General features: G+C 38.2%; 2 protein-coding genes and 1 long non-coding RNA gene across 3 annotated transcripts; all 3 read right to left on the bottom strand.

Moving 5' to 3' along the window:
* Positions 1–2,918: 2,918 nt before the first annotated feature.
* Positions 2,919–5,112, bottom strand: LOC147790108 (endoglucanase 7-like). Its single transcript, XM_087128318.1, has 4 exons — positions 5,090–5,112; positions 4,474–4,795; positions 3,791–4,388; positions 2,919–3,713 (listed from the first exon to the last, which is right to left on the bottom strand). The coding sequence occupies exons 1-4, from the start codon at positions 5,110–5,112 to the stop codon at positions 3,088–3,090; spliced, it is 1,569 nt and encodes a 522-aa protein (XP_086984444.1). The 3' UTR covers positions 2,919–3,087.
* Positions 5,113–13,753: 8,641 nt separating this feature from the next.
* LOC147790107 (uncharacterized) lies at positions 13,754–15,724 on the bottom strand. Its single transcript, XR_015423017.1, has 2 exons — positions 15,470–15,724; positions 13,754–14,213 (listed from the first exon to the last, which is right to left on the bottom strand). It is a non-coding gene; the product is annotated as an uncharacterized LOC147790107 (long non-coding RNA).
* A 1,364-nt stretch (positions 15,725–17,088) lies between these two features.
* On the bottom strand, positions 17,089–20,317 carry LOC111804983 (endoglucanase 7). Its single transcript, XM_023689833.2, has 4 exons — positions 19,844–20,317; positions 19,314–19,618; positions 18,631–19,228; positions 17,089–17,849 (listed from the first exon to the last, which is right to left on the bottom strand). The coding sequence occupies exons 1-4, from the start codon at positions 20,226–20,228 to the stop codon at positions 17,269–17,271; spliced, it is 1,869 nt and encodes a 622-aa protein (XP_023545601.2). The 5' UTR covers positions 20,229–20,317; the 3' UTR covers positions 17,089–17,268.
* Between the last annotated feature and the right edge of the window lie 2,769 nt (positions 20,318–23,086).

The raw sequence follows: 23,086 nt of genomic DNA, 5'->3' as shown, positions 1-23,086 counted from the left end.
ACTTTTAATATATTTTATCTAATATTGCATCCGAATAATTATAAATTGTGGATAAATAAAACTTTAAAATAAAAAAAAAATTTGACAACTCGACAATCCAACCCGAAAATGGAGGGTTGGGTTGGGTTGTGAAAATGGGTCAAAAAGATCTCTCAACCCAACCCAACCCGGACCATATATACCCCTACCCGTACTATAAATGAAGGGCAAACTCCTTTTTATACTCCCATCCATTTTATTTGGTATCCCATTTCCATCTCATCTGTGAAGTATTCAACCAAATTTAGCTGAATAAGGATATCAATTGTCATTCGATAGGTATGGTTACGGCTACGGCGTAAACTTATTTTATGTTATAACTAGGTATTTACAAAGGAAACCATTACTACTTTCCATTATTTATAGAAGTAGCACATGACTTTATTTTAAGAAATATTCCGTCAGAGGTCACTGTTGAAGTCAGCGAATGTAAACACATGTAATCATGATTAGGAACCTATCATTTAAAATCATCATAGAGAGGTTGATATGGAATCAACCAACACATGTAATCATGATTAGGAACCTATCATTTAAAATCATCATAGAGAGGTTGATATGGAATCAACCCAAGGAAATGTATGGAACGGATTACCTTGATGATCAAGATCAAGAGTAGAGAAAACTCGTTTCTAAACTAGTAATTCGAATCACTCCACAAGAGGTTTGATCAATACCACTTGAATGACTCTATCATGTAAGTTCTCAACAAAACTAAAATAGAAATTCTATTCTTTTTAATTCAAAGATGTGATGTCTTTCATCAAAGAAGAGAAGCTTTATATCACATTAGCCTATGTGACACATAACTCCCAAATTAAATTGGCTAGTTAATGAAAATTACTCATAATCTCCAGAAAAGAAGACTTTATTAGCACATTAGCCTATGTGACACATAACTCCCAAATTAAATTGTCTAGTTAATGAGAATTACTCATAATCTCCATATTAAAATGGCTAGTTAACGGTGGAATTTGGTAACCTATGTGAGTTACAATATAACCTTAACTCCTATATTAAAAACTAGTTTAAATATGACAAACAAATATTTAAACTATAATTAAACAGTGCCACCAATGAAATGTACTTTTAATCCTTGGACTAGTTCCATAAATTCAATTGAGTTAATTAAATGCAAAAGTGCATTTAATGTCTCCCTCTCTTGAAGCTCAAACTTTCCACAACATAAGAGGGAGGTCTCCAATGTCTTCTAGAATTCTTTTGGATGAGCTCACCATAGCTTGAATATAAGTGTACAAGGTTTGTTGTAGCTTCTTCACTCTCGTCCTTGTAATTGAACCTTGAGGTATAGAAATTCCTTGGTCGTGGTTCATATCAGAGGTGGCCTCCAATCCGAACAAATTGGATGTGTAGTACTTTCCTATAAACGGCTCACATGTGCGAGCGTGAGCCCACTAGATGGTTCGCACACCCCCTGGGCCTATCATAATCGAGCTAGTTGGCTGTAGTTGGACGTTCGAAGGTACAACAAACCCTCGAATATCATGCAAGGCATGATGATGATCATCATCATCATCGTGTATGCGTCCGTACTCATTATCATAAAAAGAGAAGTAACCCGATGTAAATGAACAAACAATATGCATGACGTCCCTGTAGTTTTTCATCTTAAATCATTCATGTAACACAACCTCATACATCCTTCACATGTTACTCTAAGTAACATGCATGCATAAGCATTCATACATTCATCATCAATAATATCATTTAGGGGTTGTGTATCATAAAACTCTTCATCATAATGCAACATGGCTTCTCGTACATGCACATCGTTCAAAATCTTATCTAGGCTAGGGTTCTCTTGTTGAGACTCAATAATCCTTTGTCGAAGTGTGAGTTGTACCGTTAATCAAGCCATCTGAGCTACTACTCCTTCAGTTACTACACCTATGTTGACTCGTTCGAAACCTGCTTGCACTCGTGACTCTCTGATGATGAGGGCCAACGAGTGTACTGTTTTTCGACTTAGAGCATCGGCGATCATGTTTGCTTTTCCAGGGTGGTACTAACTGTTTGTCGTAATCCTTCACCAACTCTAACCATCTTCGTTGTCTCATGGTCAATTCTTCCTGCGTGAAGAAATACTTTAAGATCTTGTGGTCGGTAAAATTTTAAGTGCGAACACTACTGCGACCAACTCTAAGCGTGCGTAGGGTAGTTCTTCTCATAGTCTTTCAACTAATGGGACGCATACGCAAGAACCTTACCGTGTTGCTTCAAAACACATTTTGGTCCCTTCTTAAAGGTTGGTCACTATATATCAAATACCCCTCTGAACTCTTTAGTACTATAAGCATTGGGGCTGACGCTAACCTCTATTTTAGATCTTGGAAACTTGCCTCACATACATCATTCCATATAAATGGAATACTCTTCTTCATCAACTATGTAAGTGCTGAAGGGCTAGCAGTATCCTACTAACTCCAGAAAACTGCACACCTTAGTAATTGCGGTCAGGCGATACTACTTAGTGACCCTAGTCTAAAAATGAGTGTCTTGAGCATCTTCCTCTAAAAATGAATTTTTTAGGACAATGATGAACCGTGCCGACATTGCAACCGAACCCATGTGTCGAATGTTGATGCACCTGCTATCTAGTACAACATTTGTAAAGGACTTGGCATGTATACAGGAGGGTTCATGCCTTGAGAGAACCCATATTGATAGATGTTTTTAGATGTTCTGACAATCTAGTTGACACATGGGGTTGATTCTAGGCCTAGAGACGAGGCAAGTTGGCTAGAGTCGCAGACGATTGAACATGCATGCACGACCAGTGTGTGTGGCCGAACAAACTTAGATATCATTGTTCGAGTGGTGAAAGAGAACCACGCCTAAGATCCGATAAAGCCACCAAGTCGGGCAAAAAGAGAGATTGATGCTTGAGTTTTCCTTAAGGATAGTCATGAAGGTATCAAAATCATGATAGTACACCGTTACAACTCACTCCCGATTTAGTATTTTGGACCCCTTTTTTACCATTTTGGATCCTTTTTTAGCCATTTTTATGAATCAAATAAGAGTCATTTAACTGATACAAAGAATGAACATTACCCCCGGAGCAAAAAAGAAAGATGAGAGAAAGGGTATGGTTTTCATGCCCAAGTTCTCACTAGCAACGACCCGTCCAGAAAAGATGGTGTTCTTGTCAATGCCAAAGCCAGCAGAGGTAGTAAGGGAAACAAGAGCAGCAACAAGGCCAGCATTACCAGCCAGTGTTGGCTCAGTGTAGTTGGGATTAGTACGCACGTCGTGAAACTTGTCGAATCGATCCGGACCGCCAACCATCGCACCGACGATGGTGTGGGGGTTGGGACCGGGGTTGTCGCGCCACTTGAACCCGCCCTTGCAGGAGTAGTACTTGTTGTCGCTGGGAATGGATGCACCACGGTGATGCACTCGTCTAGGGAACTTGGTGCCATAGCCCACAATGTAGCTCATGTTCATGGGGTTCTTCCCAAGAATGTAATCCATCTGGGAAATGGCGAAGGTGCGAAGAAGGGCTGAAGGAATGTAGTTGGGGCCGCAATTGAAGCCAGGGACGCCAGTTGAGTTCAAGTAATCGGCAAACAGAGAAGCTAAAAATGCAGCATTCGCCACATATTGCAGATTCTGTCCCTGTTGCTGTTCTTTGTTCATAATAATCATTCCTCCTAATTATGATTTAATCTCTAAGGTTATTAGATACACAAAATCAGATCCAAAAGTAAAAGAATAAGAAGAGAAATACCTCGAATCCAATTGTGGACACCAAATTGCTTGAGATAAGAACACATAATTAGGGCATTCGACGTCTGGTACACACTCAACAAATCCTCATACGGATACCCTGGATTCAGCACCATCTTCACTCTCGTCAGCAACACCATCGCCGCCGGCAGCTTGTTGTCCCAGCTCGGCACGCTCGAAACCGCCGTCACGTTGAAAGCATTTGCGTTCTTCGCGATTCCCGGCAGAATCGCCAGAGAAATGTACGACGAGTTTCCTGTCGCGCAGAACAGCCACGCCGCCGCCCACATGTATTCGTCGTAGTATCCGGTGGAGTTGTAGGCCGCGGCTAGGAAGGCGTTGTCGCGGCTGTAGCGGACGCGGCGGCCGGAATCACGAGCGAAGGCGAACAGCGTCTCTGCGCCTTTGATTAGCTTGGCGGAGTAGGCGGCGTCGTCACGGAAGACGATAGAGGCGGCGGAGAGAGCGGCGGACATCTCGCCGGCGAGATCTGGGCCTTGGAATGTGGTTTGGGTGGGTCGGTTGTAGCCCATTTGCTCCGGCTTCTGCCAGCAGGTGGTGTCGTCCGGGATTTGGGACCCATTTTGCGATCCCCCAACCTTTAACATTTTATTTATTTATTTATTTTATTTTATTCTTTTTTTAAAAAAAAAAAATTAAATAAATAAATAAATAAGGGAAAACCTGGGAGTAAATTTGGGTGATTTTGGTGGAGGAAGAGTTGAAGGTGAGGAGCAGATAATCGGTACCCCATTTGATGAGGTCTCTGACGTGGTCGTATTCATTGATGGCCTTGTACTTGTGACTGTACTCCACCAGGCTCCAGCTCAGCATGGTCATGGAATAAGCCATTGGAAAATTGGACTTGCTGTTTTCCCCTGAGTCATAGTACCCTCCAACTAGGCCTCCCTTTGCCAGCGTGTCATTCCCGTCGTTCAGCCCTGAGCTCCCTCTCCATGTTATGTTGTTGCTCTTTCCCAATCTCCCAGCTGCACCCAAACCATACCTAATAATCCTATTCTTTTATCCTTTTATGCTATAAATTTAAATTTAAGGTTTAAATAAGCGATGTACGTATAACTCAACTAGGTAAAATATGAATCTTACTCTTATTTATAGTACCGGTACTAAAATATCTTTCTATGTCCTTGTCTCCATCTCTTATTGACGTGTACTTTCAACTCGAAAATCCAATTCAAACTATAAGGGTTGAGTTGGTGTTAGATAAGATTTTGGGTTGGGTTTGGTTTTTTTAGTCTCAATCTAGTTCAAGCTAGCGTCAATGTCAGCCTTCAAAGACAGATTGTTGTGTGTCACGGTCATGCTCGTCCAAGGCATGTTGCCCATGACAAGCCAAACCCTTTATGTCTTTTCATGTTCTAGTGTTTTACTTTTGTATTTCTAGGAAGTATGACGTTTCGGAAAAATCATGTATAAGCCTACCAGACATGAAATGCCTCAGAATGTACTATAGGGGGATATGACACTAGTTGTCAACTTTTCCCTACCAATAGTTATATACTATGAGCTGTTGTTGTTACTCTCTTGCTTGCATATATAACGTCTCTTTCAAAATCTCTCTTTCGAAAATCTCTCTCTGCCCTCATTTTCTAAAACCTTCTTCTTAAACCAAGGCCAGAGGCTCGAGCATACGTCGCTTGGCCGTAGGCGACGTAAGAACGAATTGGCTTAGCTCACTTATCGTTGAAAAGTGAGTGTCGCACAATCGCAAGTCCGCTGCCATCAAGAGTGCGATTGTGACAAGTGGTATCAGAACTTTGTTAGCTCCGTGACATAGAAAAGACCGAAACCATGTCGACGACAAAGTCAACACCCAAATCACAAGCCGAACGGTTTACTTTAATAGAGGAGGAAATGTTGTTCCTCAAAAAAGTCCCTGACACCATCCGTTTCCTAGAAGAACGGGTGATGGAATTGAATGGAAAAGTCGTAGAAATCGACGCAATGGGCAACTGCCTGGATGGGTTGTCAATCACAAAACTAATGTTTCGAGTGGCTTCGCTCGAAGAAAGAGTTGCTCCTACGAGCAGCTCAAGATCTACTGGTAGCCCCAATAGCTCTGTCGCGCACAAGGAGGGACATGGCGAAGAGTTTGACGTGCTACAAAATACCATGATGAGTTTGTTTAATGGATTAGCTGACGAATTCAGAACAACGATCGATGTCATCCAAGAAAAGATGGCCGACATGAACACCCGAATTGGAGTGACCATGAAAGCCGTGGAGAACGTTACGGCTGGGCAAACTCACAGGATCCAACAAATTGAAGTTCCCAGATCCCAGACCCTTCAAAGGGAACAGGGACGCCAAAGAGTTGGAGAACTTCATCTTTGATGTCTAACAGTACTTCAAAGTCACAACGGCTTGTACCGACAACATAAAAGTGATAGTAGCCTCAAACATCTCATAGATTATGCAAAACTTTAGTGGCGTACAAATGTGCAAGACATCGAGAATGGATTGTGCACCATCGACTCGTGGGAAGACCTCAAGAGAGAGTTGAGGGACTAATTCTTCCCCGAAAACGTAGAACATATAGCAATGGAAAACTAATAACCCTAAAGCAAACTGGAAGCATAAGGGACTATGTCAGACAGTTCTCGACCCTGATGCTAGATATCATGGGCACGTCAGAGAAAGACAAGGTATTTTTCTTTATAAATGGGTTACAACCGTGGGTCAAAACAAAAATACACGAGAAAAAGGTTCAAGATCTAGCTACCGCAATCGCCAGTGCCGAGAGACTCCTAGACTTTGGGAACAAAGCGAGTTTCTAAAGAAGAACAACACAGGCCCCAAACACTGAGGCAAAACATATAAGCCGCCAGGTATCAAAGTGAAGACTCCAATAGGCCAAATGGAAGTAACGACGGACCAAGTGGGTGGATAGATAGACCTCCTCAGAATAAACAAGCAGGAACATCTCAAAGACCTTACCCTCAAAAGAACTACCCGACGACACCTTTACAATACCTGTTGTGTAAAGCCCCCACAGACTGTCCTACTGTCCTCATCGAGCTTCTCTCAGTGCACTCCAAGTGTCCATTCAAGAAAGCAACGACATAGGAGTCGAGACTACGCCAGACAAGAGGGAAGATCAAGACAACCCCAAATGGGTGCGCTTAAATTCTTGTCAGCCCTTCAACAAAAGGTCGACCCAAAGGAGATAATAGAGAAATGGCTCATGTTCGTAGATGCAACAATAAACTCCCGACCAAGCAAGAGCACCTTGATAGACTCAGGTGCGACCCATAACTTCATCGCCGACCAAGAAGCACGAAGATTGAGACTCACCATAGAAAATGACCCTGGAAAAATGAAAGTTGTCAACTCCAAGGCCTTGCCTATTGTGGGAGTCTCCAAAAGAGTCCCCTTCAAATTAGGGGCCTGGACCGAAGAGTTGGACCTTGTCGTGGTTCGCATGGACGACTTTGACGTGGTACTTGAGATGAACTTCCTCCTAGAACACAAAGCTATCCCAATGCCACTGGCGAAATGCTTGGTGATCACCGACCACAACCCCACAGTAATACCTGCAAGCATCAAGCAACCAGGTAATCTTAGAATGATCTCGGCCATACAATTGAAAAGAGGCCTCGCACAAGAGGAACCTACATTTTACATTTATGGCTATACCCCTGATGGAAGAAATGACCACTTAGGAAACTATTCCAAGCAAAATCAAGGATGTACTGGACAGTTATGCTCACATAATGCCAGAGAGCTTACCACAAACATTACCACCCCGTTGAGGCATTGATCACGAAATTGAACTCCTCCCAAGGGTTAAACCACCAGCAAAGAACGCATACCCGATGGCTCCCCCTAAGCTAGCCGAATTGAGGAAACAACTAGATGAGTTGTTGGCGGCAGGATTCATCTGCCCGACAAAGGCACCTTACGGAGCCCCCGTACTATTTCAGCAAAAGAAGGATGTGAAGTTGCATCTGTGCATAGATTATAGAGCCTTAAACAAGGTGACTCTGCGCAACAAATACCCACTGCCAATAATATCCGACTTGTTTGACTAGCTTCACGGGGCCAAATACTTCACGAAGTTGGACTTACGATCAGGGTACTACCAAGTACATATCGCCGAAGGGGACGAGCCCAAGACGACGTGTGTAACAAGATATGGGGTCTTTGAGTTCCTGGTAATGCCCTCTGGCTTGACAAACGCCCCAGCTATGCACGTTAATGAACTAGGTTTAACACGAATACTTGGATCAGTTCGTCGTAGTATGCCTCAATGACATAGTTGTATACAGCACAACCCTAGAGGAACACAAGGTGCACCTGAAGCTAGTGTTTGACAAGCTGCGGCAGAATCAATTATACCTCAATAAAGAAAAATGTGTCTTCGCACAAACATGTATCAACTTCCTTGGACATGTCATCAGTTGTGGACAGATCGGCATTGATAGCGATAAGATAAAAGCTATCCAAGAGTGGAAAATCCCTACTTCCGTATCCGATGTGCAATCCTTCCTAGGATTGACAAACTACTATAGGCGGTTCGTCGAAGGGTTTTCACGACGAGCCGCCCCATTAACAGAACTCCTGAAGAAAGACCACCCTTCGTCGTGGTCAAATGAATGTCAAATGACCTTTGAAGATTTGAAGACAACCATGACGAGGGGTCCTATCCTCGGATTAGTAGATGTTACTAAACCATTTGAAATAGAGACAGATGCTTCCGACTTTGCCCTAGGCGGTGTCCTTATTCAAGAAGGCCACCCCATCGCTTATGAAAGTCGAAAGCTCAACGATGCTGAAAGAAGGTACACTATCTCCGAAAAAGAAATGTTGGTTGTGGTCCATTGCCTACGAGTATGGAGACAGTGCCTCTTGGGATCACAATTCGTAGTGAAGACGGACAACAACGCCATTTGCCACTTCTTCGATCAACCGAAATTGACAGCAAACCAAGCTCGGTGGCAGGCGTCGTTGGTTGAATTTGACTTCAAATTTGAACACAAGGCAGGAAAGAGTAATCAAGCAGCCGACGCGCTGAGTCGGAAGGGCGAACACGCGGCCCTGTGCATGTTAGCCCATATTCACTCAAGTAAGATTGATGGATCGATGCGCGACATCATCAAAGAACATTTACATAAAGACCCATCGGCCAAAGTCGTCGTTGAACTAGCCAAAGCTAGGAAGACACGACAATTTTGGGTCGAGGGAGACCTTCTAATGACAAAGGGAAACATATTATACATTCCAAGAACAGGAGAACTGAGGAAGAAGCTCATTCAGGAATGTCATGATATTTTATGAGCCAGGCACCTTGGGTGGCAACGGACATATGCCTTCATAAAAAAAGGGGTACTTCTGGTCAAATATGATGGACGACATCATGCAGTACACCAAGACGTGCCTCATCTGCCAACAGGACAAAGTCGAGAAAGCCAAAGTCTGGGGACTCTTGGAACTTCTACCTGTACCAACAAGGCCTTGGGAAAGTGTGTCTCTAGACTTCATAACACACCTCCCAAAAGTCGGGGAATATGACGTCATCTTGGTTATTGTAGACCGATTCTTGAAATTCGCGACGTTCGTTCCCACCCCAAATTATGCTCGGCTGAACTAACAGCCCAACTATTTTTCAAACACATTTGTAAAGTTGTGGGGCATTCTGTCGAGCATCATCAGCGAAGGGATGGTAGATTCATTGACACATTTTGGACCGAGTTATTCGCCTTCTTAGGAACGACTTTAAACATCTCCTCGAGCTATCATCCTCAAACCGATAGACAGACGGAACGGTTCAACTGCTTGCTCGAAGAATACTTACGTCACTTCGTCGACACACCAGAAGAACTGGATACAACTGCTAGATGTCGCCCAATTCTGTTTCAATTGTCAAACGAGTTCGTCTATGGGAAAGAGCCTCTTCAAAATTGTAAGTGGATAACAGCCGGCCTTGCCCCATATTATTGATCATCCTTATGCAGGAAAAAACCCTCAAGCTCAAAACTTCACCAGAGAATGGGAGCAGACAACAGATATAGCCTAGACATATTTGGAGAAAGCTTCCAAGCATATGAAGAAGTGGGCGGACAAGAGGCGTCGCCCCCTCCAATTCCGAGCAAGAGACCAAGTCCTCATCAAGTTGAGACCATAATAGATCAGATTCCGTAGACAAAAGAACCAGAGACTAATTTAAAAATATGAAGGCCCGATTGAAGTCCTTAAAAAGATCGGGGCTACTTCCTACAAAGTTGCGCTACCCACATGGATGAAAATCCACCCAGTAGTTCATGTGACCAACTTGAAGCCCTATCACCCTGACCCAGACGACGACCAACAAAATGTAATCACTAGACCGAGCATCGATCTAAAACAAAGAAACACCAAAGAAATAGAGCAGATACTAGCCGACAGGGTTAGAAAGATAGGAAAACCTGTACGGAAGATTCGTGAATTTCTTGTCAAAAGGAAGAATCTCCTTACGGAAGAAACCAGCTGGGAACGCGCTAAAGATCTGGACTCCGCCGCCACCCACATCGCCAGGTTTGAAAGTAGCCAGTTGACAGAGACGTCAACCAATTAGGTGGGGGAGGATGTCACGGTCATACTCGTCCAAGGCGTATTGCCCATGGCCGCATGCCCATGACAAGCCCAAACCCTTTATGTCTTTCCATGTTCTAGTGTTTTACTTTTATATTTCTAGGAAGTATGACGTTTCGAAAAAATCATGTCTATGTCTACCAGACATGAAATGCCTCAGAATGTACTATAGGGGATATGACTAGTTGTCAACTTCTCCCTATCAATAATTATATACTGTGAGTCGTTGTTGTTACTCTTTTGCTTGCATATATAACGTCTCTTTCAAAATCTCTCTTTCGAAAATCTCTCTCTACCCTCGTTTTCTAAAACCTTCTTCTTAAACCGAGGCCAGAGGCTCGAGCATACGTCGCTTGGCCGTAGGCGACGTAAGAATGAATTGGCTTAGCTCACTTATCGTTGGAAAGTGAGTGCCGCACAATCGCAAGTCCGCTGCCATCAAGAGTGCGATTGTGACACTGTGCACGTGTACACTCTGTCATCTCCTATGGAATTTCAAATCACGGCCGCCGCCAAGCATCATGATTCATGTGACACATTTTTCTTTTCTTCTCACTTTCAATTTTTTTCTTCATCTTCGTGTAACATTCGTGTTTGATCTAAGGTTCTTTGCAGCTCGCCGATGACCCGATGCCATCTCCATTCACACGTTCGACATTGCAGCATCACCTTCTCCATTCTCAGGTTCAAGTTTCTCATTTTTTTCATCGGTACTTTGTCTTCAGCATGTCGTCGATACTTCAGTCAGCACAATGCTCAGTTCACTTAGTTCTCGGGTTCAAGTTTCTCGTTTCTCGTCGTTGGTACTTCATCTTCAACACACCATCGATACTCTAGTCAACACAACGCTCAGTTCTCAAGTTCAGTAGTCGGTCAGTTCTTGAGTAGGGTGGCCAGTTGGTTCTTGGGTTGAGTCTCGACTCTCGTCTTTAGCACTTGGTAGTCAACTACTTCGATTTCATTGATGTCGTCTTCAACATTCGGTTGAGTCTCATTTCGCAGAGTTCGTGGTCCCTAGTACTTGGTTGAGTTTGTCTCCCAGAATTCGTGGTCTTCAACACTCGATAGTTGGTTGTCTCAGAACTCGGAAGAGGTGAAATAAAATATTTTTTGGAATAACTTGAACCCAACCCGAAAACAGAGGTTTGGTAGGGTTCAGAGTTCATGGTTACCAATCCAAACTTTTGGGTTGGTCTAAAAAATTCCCTAACTCTAACGCAATCCAAAAAATAAAATTTTATTTTTTAAATATTAATTAGTCCTAATAAATTTAATAATATTTCATAAACAAAAAAAATATAAGGTAATATTCAACTTAATTTCTAAAAACACAAATTTTGAAAATAAATTAAAAATAATGTTAGGAAAAGGAACTTTTAAGTCTAAATTGTGGTATGAGATTATTATAATATTAAGAAGAAAAAAAAAAACTCATAGGTAAGATATAGTTTTAAAAATCAATATTTAAAATTAAAAACAAAGATCTAATCCATGAATTTTGAGAATTGAATTAAATTAAAAAATATGTTTTAATAAGTTTCATCATTTAAATTTGCTTATTTATTAAGAACAATATTAATTTCGACAGTTGTGAGTTTTATTTAATAGGGAAATGTTCTATGAAATTAAAAATGAAAAACTTACATTTCTGAGCATCGAAGAACAAGAGAGCCTTATGAAGAGCGTCTGAATATCGATCAGGCGAAGGAAAACGACCGTGACTCTTCGCCTCAATCATCGGCAATGCAATCACGCAGAATGCAATCACAATTGAAAACAATCTCCATTTCTGAGCCTTCTTCGACACGATTACGCAGCCTATATCACAGTATTTGTTCTTCTTCCCCTGCGTCTCATCCAGTTCATTATGATTGAACGATTGCGATTGCAGAGCCGCCCATTTCCAATCATCCGCGTTCCATTCAAGATTCTCGCCACCGCCTCTACAGCTGCTATCAATCATTTGTTTTCGCGTAATTTGATTTCTATGTCTCATCGGAGAGTTGGGAACACAAAGGAGAGGTCGAGAGGAATGGAGAAGACGAGCGAGATTATAAACTCCAAAATCTCAATTTAATTAAAATTAAGTTGACTTACAAAGTCAAGCTTATAAATTTTAATTAAAAAATGAACTTAGAATGTTATTTTTTAATCCTATCAATTTCATATCAAATATTATTTATACTTTATTGCACATGCATGAATTATTAGGGATAGTTTCAACTTTATTTTATATATAATTGAATTTTATGTTTTAGATTTATAAACTTAAAATATTAAACAAATTATTAGATACAAAATTAAAAATTTTAATTTTTTTTATTAGGTTAAAAAAATGATTAAAAAAATGGGTACGATGGAACCCGTCGTAGCCGATTTTTAGTGGGTACCACCTATTTTATTCCTATAATAACAACTGTGTCATGTGTTGGTAAACCGAGCTCTCTTTTTTTAGGATTGTTAGGAGTGAGTGCACATTGGCTAATTTAGGGAATGATCATGGGTTTATAAGGAAAGAAATACATCTCGATTGGTATGAGACCATTTGGGGAAGTCCAAAGCAAAGCTACGAGAGCTTAAGTTTAAAGTGGACATCATACCATTGTGTAGAGTCGTATTCATCTAACACTCTCTTCTAAGGAAAGTCAACACCATGGAAGGGGCTATTTGAGTTTAATAAATAATATCATGTTGACACGTTATGTTATTAATGAATGTGATATGTTATGAAAATATGGTGTTATGTATGAAATAAATAAAAATATGTATTGTGTCATAGTTTTAAACTATGGAGACTTCATGCATATTGTATATTCATATATATATATATTATTTCCAACCAAAATATGTATTGTGTCATAGATATATGTCAGGGTTTTAAACTATGGGGACTTCATGCATATTGCATATTTATATATATATATATTATATATATATTATTTCCAACGGTAGCCCGTCATAATTGATGTAATTAAAAAATAAAACCAAGAATTTTCAAAATTATAAAATAAAATAGAATAAAAATAATTATATAATTAATATTTAATTACATGTTCTTGACATCAAGCCCTTTGTGACCCAATAATTTTCCATTTGTTTAAGCAAAGTGCTTTGGCCCCAAACAAATATTGGATTAGATAGCTTCCGAAAAATGCTATAACGTACGTCGTGACAGCCATGTTATTAAAAGTCTGGAACTTTTTATAGCGTTTTTGTATAGCTATAATAAATGTTATAATATAGTACCTAAATATAGCTTAAACATTTTATAGCATTTTTGTTAAAGTTATAAATATGTAAACATAACTAAAATATTATGCTATCATTCATTTTTAATAAGCTAAGCTATATTTATACTTTTAATCGTATGCTGTAACAAAAATATAATTGAAATTTAATAATCTACTAACACATTACAAAATAAAGTATTCAACTCGATCTATATAAGAATATCAAACTCGTTACACGAGCACAATTTTCAAATCAGTTCTTCCCCACCCAATACACAATAAATAGAACAAAAACTCATTATCCACAATATGTGACATCTTTGATTTTGATCAAATCAAGTACACCAATCCTAAAGGTATTCGAACCGACATCAATGTCTTCTATGTTCCACCCTTTTAGCAATGTCAATTGATAAATTGTTCGTTGTTGCTTGCCAATTAGTGCTTCCTTGCTTCAACAAAAACTTGATCGTTGGGTTGAGGATTAGGGTTGTCTTATCAATTTGGTATCAGAGTCTAAGTTGCATCTTTGTGGCCGACTCTAGACAATGTCAATTGATAAATTGGTCGTTGTTTCTTGCCAATTAGTGCTTTCAAGGAATCCTGCAACATTATCAAAGCATATATATTAGTGATTCGAAGAGAAGTGCAAAATAGTACCAAAAGGTTTGACATAAGGTGATTCGAAGAGAAAGTGCAAAATAGCAACAAAATCTAAATATCATATAAAAGTAAAAAAGAGAATACAACATTATTGTTCATCTTATATATGTAAGCACGTTTCATTTCTTAAAAACAGAGCATAGAAACATTAGTTCAAATACTTGCATTACAGCTTCTAATTAGAATTGAAAGGGGAGGGCATTGTCCACTCAAAGTTTACGAGGAAAGAAAGAGCATTACGCTTTTTGATTCCCTTGGATGAAAACCATAACTTTGTAATAAAACTCAATCCTTTCAAATCAGTCTAACTGGTCTTCTAATTAGGAACAACTTCTTCTAACTGATCTTCTAATTTATCTAAGATCTCAGTTGAAGAAATTCTCAAAATCAAATAAGAAGAAGAATGTGTTGTTGGAAGCCCTAAATTCAAAATAACAGTAACAGTAAAGGGCCACACAAGTTCTTGTTGTTGTTGTGTGAAAGTGACTGATCTTGCCGATCATGTATTTAATAAGTTATACACAAGGAAGGAGAAAAGGAGACCTAATATATCAAAGGAAAAAAAAAATCAAGGAAGGAGAAAAGGCCACAAAAATTTAGTTATACATAATACAATAGGTATTTTGCTCAAGGAATTTATATGCAGTCCATCAATACGTGTATAAACTTCTTCCTACTACTTGATACTTGCAGAATAGGTAACCCGTTAACATAAATCATTCCTACCGGTAGAATGTGCTTGAAATAACCTATGAATTAACAAATTCCTCTAAACTTAATTACTTTGTACTCTTAGGCTTATTTTTTTGTTTGTAATCTTCATGTGGTTCCTCAATTTGGGCATGTATTGATTGAACCAACAGAATGAAAAATAAAGATAGTTTCTTGTATTATGTTTTTTTCAAAGAAAAATTCTACGGCTAGAAAAATACACACTTAAAAAGTAAAGTACATTACTTAATGAAGGACCAAAGGACTGCACTCATAAAAGTTTATTAGTGTGTACTAAATGTAAATGAAAAACTGCATTATTTAGTAGTAGTTCGATCCTTCAATCTAACTCACAGAACTACATTCAAAAAGAAATTAAAAAGGAAGATACAGAGACAAATCACTTAGAATAATTCATCAATGAAATTCTTTACAAAGTGAGCCAACAAAGAAGATAATAGGGAAAAAAAAAAAAAACAACTAACCTCTATCTTGGATTGTTCAATTTGCAGTGAGGTAGGATAGACAAAGCATCAACAATAAACTGTATGCCTCCTCTCAATGCCACCATCTTAAGATTTGATGCAAATCAGAGAAAAAATTTGAAGCACGAAAGAGAGAAGGATGGATCTTGAGGGGAAAATTTTGAAGCAGGAAAGAAAGAAGGATGGATTGTTGCGCGAGAGAAAGAAGGCGAGATGGTTTTGCCTTAGGGTCTGAGAGAATATGGGTGTCTAGAGGGAAAATGAGAGATAAAGAGAGGAAGGCTTTTTATACGCGTGATTAGGTTTTTAGGGATAACATTAAAAAAAATTTTTAAAAAAAAACCTTTATTTTCTTTCTAATTTATAGCATCTTTTAGAAAATGTTATACAAAAAAGCTATAAAAGATGGTATTTGTTGTAGTGGGTATGCATTTCTATTTAATATTTTCTTAAATTCATGAATTCCATGAATCTAAAATTTTGACTTACGTGGCATTTACTGGCATTCGTGCACGGGTGCTTTATTTTTACTTGAAAAAATATAAAGGTAGCACGTGACTTGAGTATATAAAGAAATAATCAATAAGTCACTCCACTGTTGGGGTTAGTAATGCAATCACACACATCATGATTGAGACCTATCCTTTAACACCGTAACATGGCCTTGGACTCTTTCGCGTTCCGAGTAGGATTGGATGTGTGGTATTTTTCCACAAACGGCCCACACACGTACACGTAGATCCACCATGCAAGCTCGTATGTGTATCTCTTGGGCCTTTCTTGGTTGGGCACAACGCGTTACACGTCACCATACGCCACAAAAAAGGAAAAGACCGTATGATAGCATGACGAATATAAATGTCAAAGGTACGCGTCCTTACTAACATAACATAATAGGGAAGTATCCTGATGCACATGTCATAGAACATGCATGAGGTCTCCGTGATTTACATTTATAGCATAGTGTTAACTTCGTTCCCTTTCTCCTTTCATCCATGACATATTACATATATGCATTATGTATGCATGGCAATCATCCCATAACTTTACATGGCAAGACACAACATGATATAAAATTCATAACATAGTGTGATGGATATCATACGTCAATACTTAGCATAGCATCATATGTCAATACATAGAGCACATAAACATAGTATAAAATAATATGGTGCATGTAGGGAGCCACAAGGCATGCACCATCATACATCATTCAATTATCTAACTCCAATAGTAAAGTCATTCTTTGTTTGGTTTTGACCGAAGTTACTAATTACTGTTTTGAAACTATACTTCAACGTTTAATTTCACTTATGTCAATTCATATCACATACTTAGGACATATTCACTGACATCAATTTCCGTTAATAAACTAAAAAATGGGTTAATGAGAGTCAAAAACTTAGCAAACCGTATAAATTTTGTATACTGAGCCATCTAAAATTGACAAGCCACCAAATCGAGTTGAGCTGAAATTGAGCCATCGAGCCGAGCCGATTGTGCTGCGAAGACGAGCCAGCGCTGGAATGAGGCAGTTTGTCACTCTAGTCAAGGCGCGGGTGTACAGACCGGGTCGAGGCGCAACTGGGCCGACACGTTTTGGAGTCTATACTATCATCTTTTCTTTTTTTTAATCATTTCTTGTGTAGAGAACTTGTAAAATGAACATATATGTATGTGTACGAAGTGAAGAGTCATATAACTGATACAAAGAATAAACATTACCCCTTGGAGCAAAAAAGAAAGATGAGAGAAAGGGGATGATTTCCATGGCCAAGTCCTCACTAGCAACGACCCCATCACGGCTTCCACGGCAGTGGTGGCGGTGGCGCCTTGGGACCGAGCGGCGGGATCCCAGAAAAGATGGTGTTCTTGTCAATGCCAAAGCCAGCAGAGGTAGTAAGGGAAGCAAGAGCAGCAACAAGGCCAGCATTACCAGCCAGAGTTGGCTCAGTGTAGTTGGGATTAGTACGCACGTCGTGAAACTTGTCGAATCGATCCGGACCGCCAACCATCGCACCGACGATGGTGTGGGGGTTGGGACCGGGGTTGTCGCGCCACTTGAACCCGCCCTTGCAGGAGTAGTACTTGTTGTCGCTGGGAATGGATGCACCACGGTGATGCACTCGTCTAGGGAACTTGGTGCCATAGCCCACAATGTAGCTCATGTTCATGGGGTTCTTCCCAAGAATGTAATCCATCTGGGAAGTGGCGAAGGTGCGAAGAAGGGCTGAAGGAATGTAGTTGGGGCCGCAGTTGAAGCCTGGGACGCCGGTGGAGTTCAAGTAATCAGCGAACAGAGAAGCCAGAAATGCAGCATTCGCCACATATTGCAGATTCTGTCCCTGTTGCTGTCCTTTGTTCATAATCATCATTCCTCCTGAAAAATTTAATTATAGGTTTAGTTCGATGATGAAAGTCCCACGTCGGCTAATTTAGGGAATGATCATGCATTTATAATCAAAGAATACTCTCATACAAGGTCTTGAGGAAGCCCAAAGGAAAGCCACGAGAGCTTATGCTCAAAGTAGACAATATCATACTATTGTGGAGAGTCGTGTTCATCTAACATGCTATCAGAGTCATGCCCTAAACTTAGTCGTGCCAATAGATTGGTAAATTCTCAAATGTCGAACAAAGAACTCCAAAAGAAAAAGGAGTCGAGTCCCGATTAAGGGGAGACGTACTTTGTTCGAGAGGAGGTGTTGGATGATAAAAGTCACACGTCGGCTAATTTAGAGAATGATCATGGGTTTATAATCAAAGAATACTCTCTCCATTGGTATGTAAATCCTCAAATGTCGAACAAAGGACTCCAAAAGAAAAAGGAGTCGAGCCTCGATTGAGGGGAGGCATACTTTGTTCGAGTTTATAATCATTGAATATTCTCTCCATTGGTATGAGGCCTTTTGGTGAAGCCCAAAGCAAAACCATGAGAGTTTCAATATTATATCATTACGGAGAGTCGTGTTTAACATGTAAATTTTTACTATTTCAATTTGTTAGAATCGCATAACAATGCACATACTCGATCAAAATGAACATCAAGAATAAGAGACAACAACGCGCACACTCAATCAAAATGAACATCAAGAATAGGAGACAGCAATGCGCACACTCGATCAAAATCAACATCAAGAACAGGAGAGAGAGAAAAATACCTCTAGTCCAATTGTAGACGCGAAATTGTTTGAGATAAGAACACATATTTAGGGCAGTCAATGTCTGGTACGTACTCAGCATCTCCTCGTACGGATACCCTGGATTCAGCATCATCCTCACTCTCGTCAACAACACCATCGCCGCCGGCAGCTTGTTGTTCCAACTCGGCACGCTCGTCTCCGCCGTCACGTTGAATGCCTTTGCGTTCCTCGGGATTCCCTGCAGAGTCGCCAGATTAATGTACGACGTGTTCCCCGTCGCGTAGAACAGCCACGCCCCCGCCCACATGTACTCATCGTAGTAGCCGGTGGAGTTGTAAGCAGCAGCTAGGAAGGCGTTATCGCGGCTGTAGCGTGCGCGGCGGCCGGAATCACGAGCGAAGGCGAACAGCGTCTCTGCGCCTTTGATTAGCTTGGCGGAGTAGGCGGCGTCGTCGCGGAAGACGATAGAGGCGGCGGAGAGAGCGGCGGACATCTCGCCGGCGAGATCTGGGCCTTGGAATGTGGTTTGGGTGGGTCGGTTGTAGCCCATTTGCTCCGGCTTCTGCCAGCAGGTGGTGTCGTCCGGGATTTGGGACCCATTTTGCGATCCCCCAACCTTTAACATTTTATTTATTTATTTATTTTATTTTATTCTTTTTTTAAAAAAAAAAAATTAAATAAATAAATAAATAAGGGAAAACCTGGGAGTAAATTTGGGTGATTTTGGTGGAGGAAGAGTTGAAGGTGAGGAGCAGATAATCGGTACCCCATTTGATGAGGTCTCTGACGTGGTCGTATTCATTGATGGCCTTGTACTTGTGACTGTACTCCACCAGGCTCCAGCTCAGCATGGTCATGGAATAAGCCATTGGAAAATTGGACTTGCTGTTTTCCCCTGAGTCATAGTACCCTCCAACTAGGCCTCCCTTTGCCAGCGTGTCATTCCCGTCGTTCAGCCCTGAGTTCCCTCTCCATGTTATGTTGTTGCTCTTTCCCAATTTCCCAGCTGCATCCAATCAAACCATATTTCTATTTAATTTCTAATTTCAATAATTAATTTTATAAAATTAAAAATAATAAAAATTTACCCACATATTTATTTTTATTTGAGAATTAAAAAATATATATATTCTCATATGCTTTAAATCAATTATAAAATGGAATAAAATTGGTAAATAATTTTTTTTATTTATTTAGAAAAGAAAAGAAAAAAAAGAGAGAGAAGACTTACATTTCTGAGCATTAAAGAACAAGAGAGCCTTATGAAGGGCGTCAGAGTATCGATCGGGCGGAAGAGGACGAGCGTGATGCTTCGGTCGAGTCTTCGCCACAATAATCGGCAATCCGATCACACAAAACGCAATCAAAATCGAAAACAAGCTCCATTTCAAAGCCTTCCTCGACACGATTACGCAACCTAAGTCAACGTATTTTTTCTTCTTCCCCTCTGCCGGACCAAGCAGCCAGCTTCTCTGCGTCTCGTCCAGTTCATTCTGGTTGAACGATTGCGATTGTAAAGCCGCCCGATCCCGATCCCAATCCTCACCTCTGCCACCGTTATTGTGGTCGTTGTCGATCACTTCCAGCGGCCCTCCCCAGTGGTTTCCGCCCTGCATTTGGTTTTCAAGTAATTTAATTTCTATGTCTCATCGGAGAGTTGCGAACACGGCGGAGAGGTTGAGAGGAAGAGGAGAAGATGAGTGAGATTTGTCAAAGTCAACGTGTGGAAAATGTATTCGTTTGTATTTGTAATGGCCGTTTGAAACTGTCAATGGAAAGGATGGAAAGTCCAAATTGCCCTTATGTAATAATTTAACTAATATCCATTAATTAATTGAATTTATTCAAAATAAAATAAATTAAGAAATAGAAATATTATCAAAATTTTATATAAATAAATATTTTTAGTTATTTAATTATTTCTAACAATTTTATTGGATTTACTAACTCGGTTAGTTTATTTTTATTAAGTTAAATTATTAAAATAATTTTAATCAATTAAATTTTGATTTAATTTTCATTCATTTATAAATTCTCTTAATAAAAAATATATTATAAATAAGAATAAAAAAATTGTTTACTAATATTTATTTTTCAACGCATCATTTATGTTTATAGAAAGGACAATAAACAATATTTCTATTAATTTTTCTTTTTTTTATATATTTATAGAATGTAAATTATTAATTAAATAATTTACTATCGTCAATTATCAATCTTTTTTATTTTTAGAATATTGTATACACAGTTAAATAAAGTAATTAATTTTAAATTATCAAATAATATATATATATATATATATATATATATATATATATATATATATATATTTTCTTTTTGCAGACTTCTATAAATTTAAGAGGTTAATTGTTTAAAAATTATATGTATAATTAAAAATTTTCGTTATTAAATTTATGAATTTAAAATTTAGATGTTGAAGAAATACGATACTCAAAAAACCGGTACAGTGGAACCGGCCGTAGCGGATTTTCCGCGGATACCAATTTTATTCTTTTTCACATTATATAAAAGCTGTATCATGTGTTCCGGATTTCCACGTCATATTTTAAAATTATTTTATTTATTTATTTATTGTTATTATTATGTTAAGTTCTGTTATAATAATAATAATAATAGAAGATAATATAATGGCATGCCGTCTGCCCAATAAACTAAATATTATTCTAATTGTTTTCATTTAAATAAAAAAAAAAAAAGAAGGGAAGTCAAAACCATATTATAAAAAAATAATAATAAATAAATTATACCATTCATATTTTAAAATTTATTTATTTATTTATTATTATTAGAAATTAAGAAATTGAACATATAAATTATATGATTAGAAATTAATGAGATTTATATGTATCAAAGTCGAATATATTCTACTCATAATAAAATTAGAAAATCGACATTTTTATATTATAAATTATATTTTTTGAAATAATTTCAACACGATGTTAGAGATGTGGAAAATATTTTAGAAACTTTGATGGGTTTGAAATTGTTTGCTGACTTTATACTTTTTTTAATTTCCAACCTGTATACAGTTATGCCTAATTGATGCAATTTAATTATAAAAAATAAACCCAAGAAATTTCAAAATTATAAAATAAAATAAAAACAATTATATAATATTTAATTTCAAAATTATAAAATAAAATAAAAACAATTATATAATATTTAATTCCATGTTCTTGACATCAAGCGTGACCCAACAATTTTCCAATTGTTTAAGTTTTTTGTTTTAATATGAAAAAAAAAACCCCAAATATTATAATTTATAAAAAAAAATGTATTTTTCTTAGCAGATGAAGACAAAGAGAGAGAACAAATATAGGATAAATTAAAATCTAGTTTTTTTATTAAAAAAAAATTAAATTTTTGTATCAACTTAGTTCATAAATTAATCTTTAAATTTTTAATTTTATATCGGATAAAATCTTCGAATTATTTGATATTTTTTAAAATTTATGGGTAAATAATTGTTAAATATAAAAATTATTTAAATTTATATGTTAGTGATTTATTAAACTTAGAATTATATATTTTAAATTTAAATTGAGAAACTTTTAAACATTTACATTAAGTAAAATTAATTTATTTATTAAATATTATTTGAGGTCAATAAATGAGAGTATTAAATATTGATTTCTGGCCAACCATGATGATGTGTACAAGCCAAACATAAAGTTTAGGATAGTCCTAAACACAACATCCAAACACGACATCACAAACGCTTTACCTATTTGGATCGTTCTATTAACTTTTTATTGTAAATGAACTTATTATTGAAACGACTACGAACTAAATTGGATAAAATTGTTTGTTGTATGAATATTGTGCGTATTAAATTGGTTTGTTAGGATAGTTCTACGATTTATAAGGTGTATGTCTTCATATATGCTTTAATATGACTATATCACGCATGGATATATATGTACGTCTCGTAAGGAATTGAAGTCATGTTATTTAGGGAAGTATGTGCATCGTCTCATTGAACCATGATTTTATATTTCTCTGGTATGTAATATACGAAAGCATACAATCACGATAGTATTTACATTTCTTTCTTTTTCATCGGATTTTCTGCAATATGAGCGTGTTTGCTAATCTATAGTCAAACCTAGAGATTACGTTAACGAGTTTGTCTGTTGGGTCATGTGCATCTGTGTGTGTGGACCATACGTTGAGAAATATTATACATCCAACCTTACCCAAAAAGTAAAGTAGAGTGTATGTAACAGTCATGAATTTAGGTCCCAATAGAGATGATACATGAAGACGTTTAATGTAGAGTCCATAAAACGAAAAAGGATTTCCGCTTGAATTAGTTTGAAATGTCTTTACATGCATGTATTAACGTTTAATTAGTATATAAACGTATCGATTATCATTCCAAATACCGATGATTCAATTATCTACCTTACCCTCCAATTATTGAATTAAAAAATGCGAGAATATTATATAGTCC

Source organism: Cucurbita pepo, chromosome 11 (assembly GCF_057944985.1).
Source record: "Cucurbita pepo subsp. pepo isolate OVF chromosome 11, ASM5794498v1, whole genome shotgun sequence".
Classification (NCBI taxonomy): Eukaryota; Viridiplantae; Streptophyta; class Magnoliopsida; order Cucurbitales; family Cucurbitaceae; genus Cucurbita; species Cucurbita pepo.
Note: the sequence above shows the minus strand (reverse complement) of the source record. Positions and strands in the feature narration are given on the sequence as shown.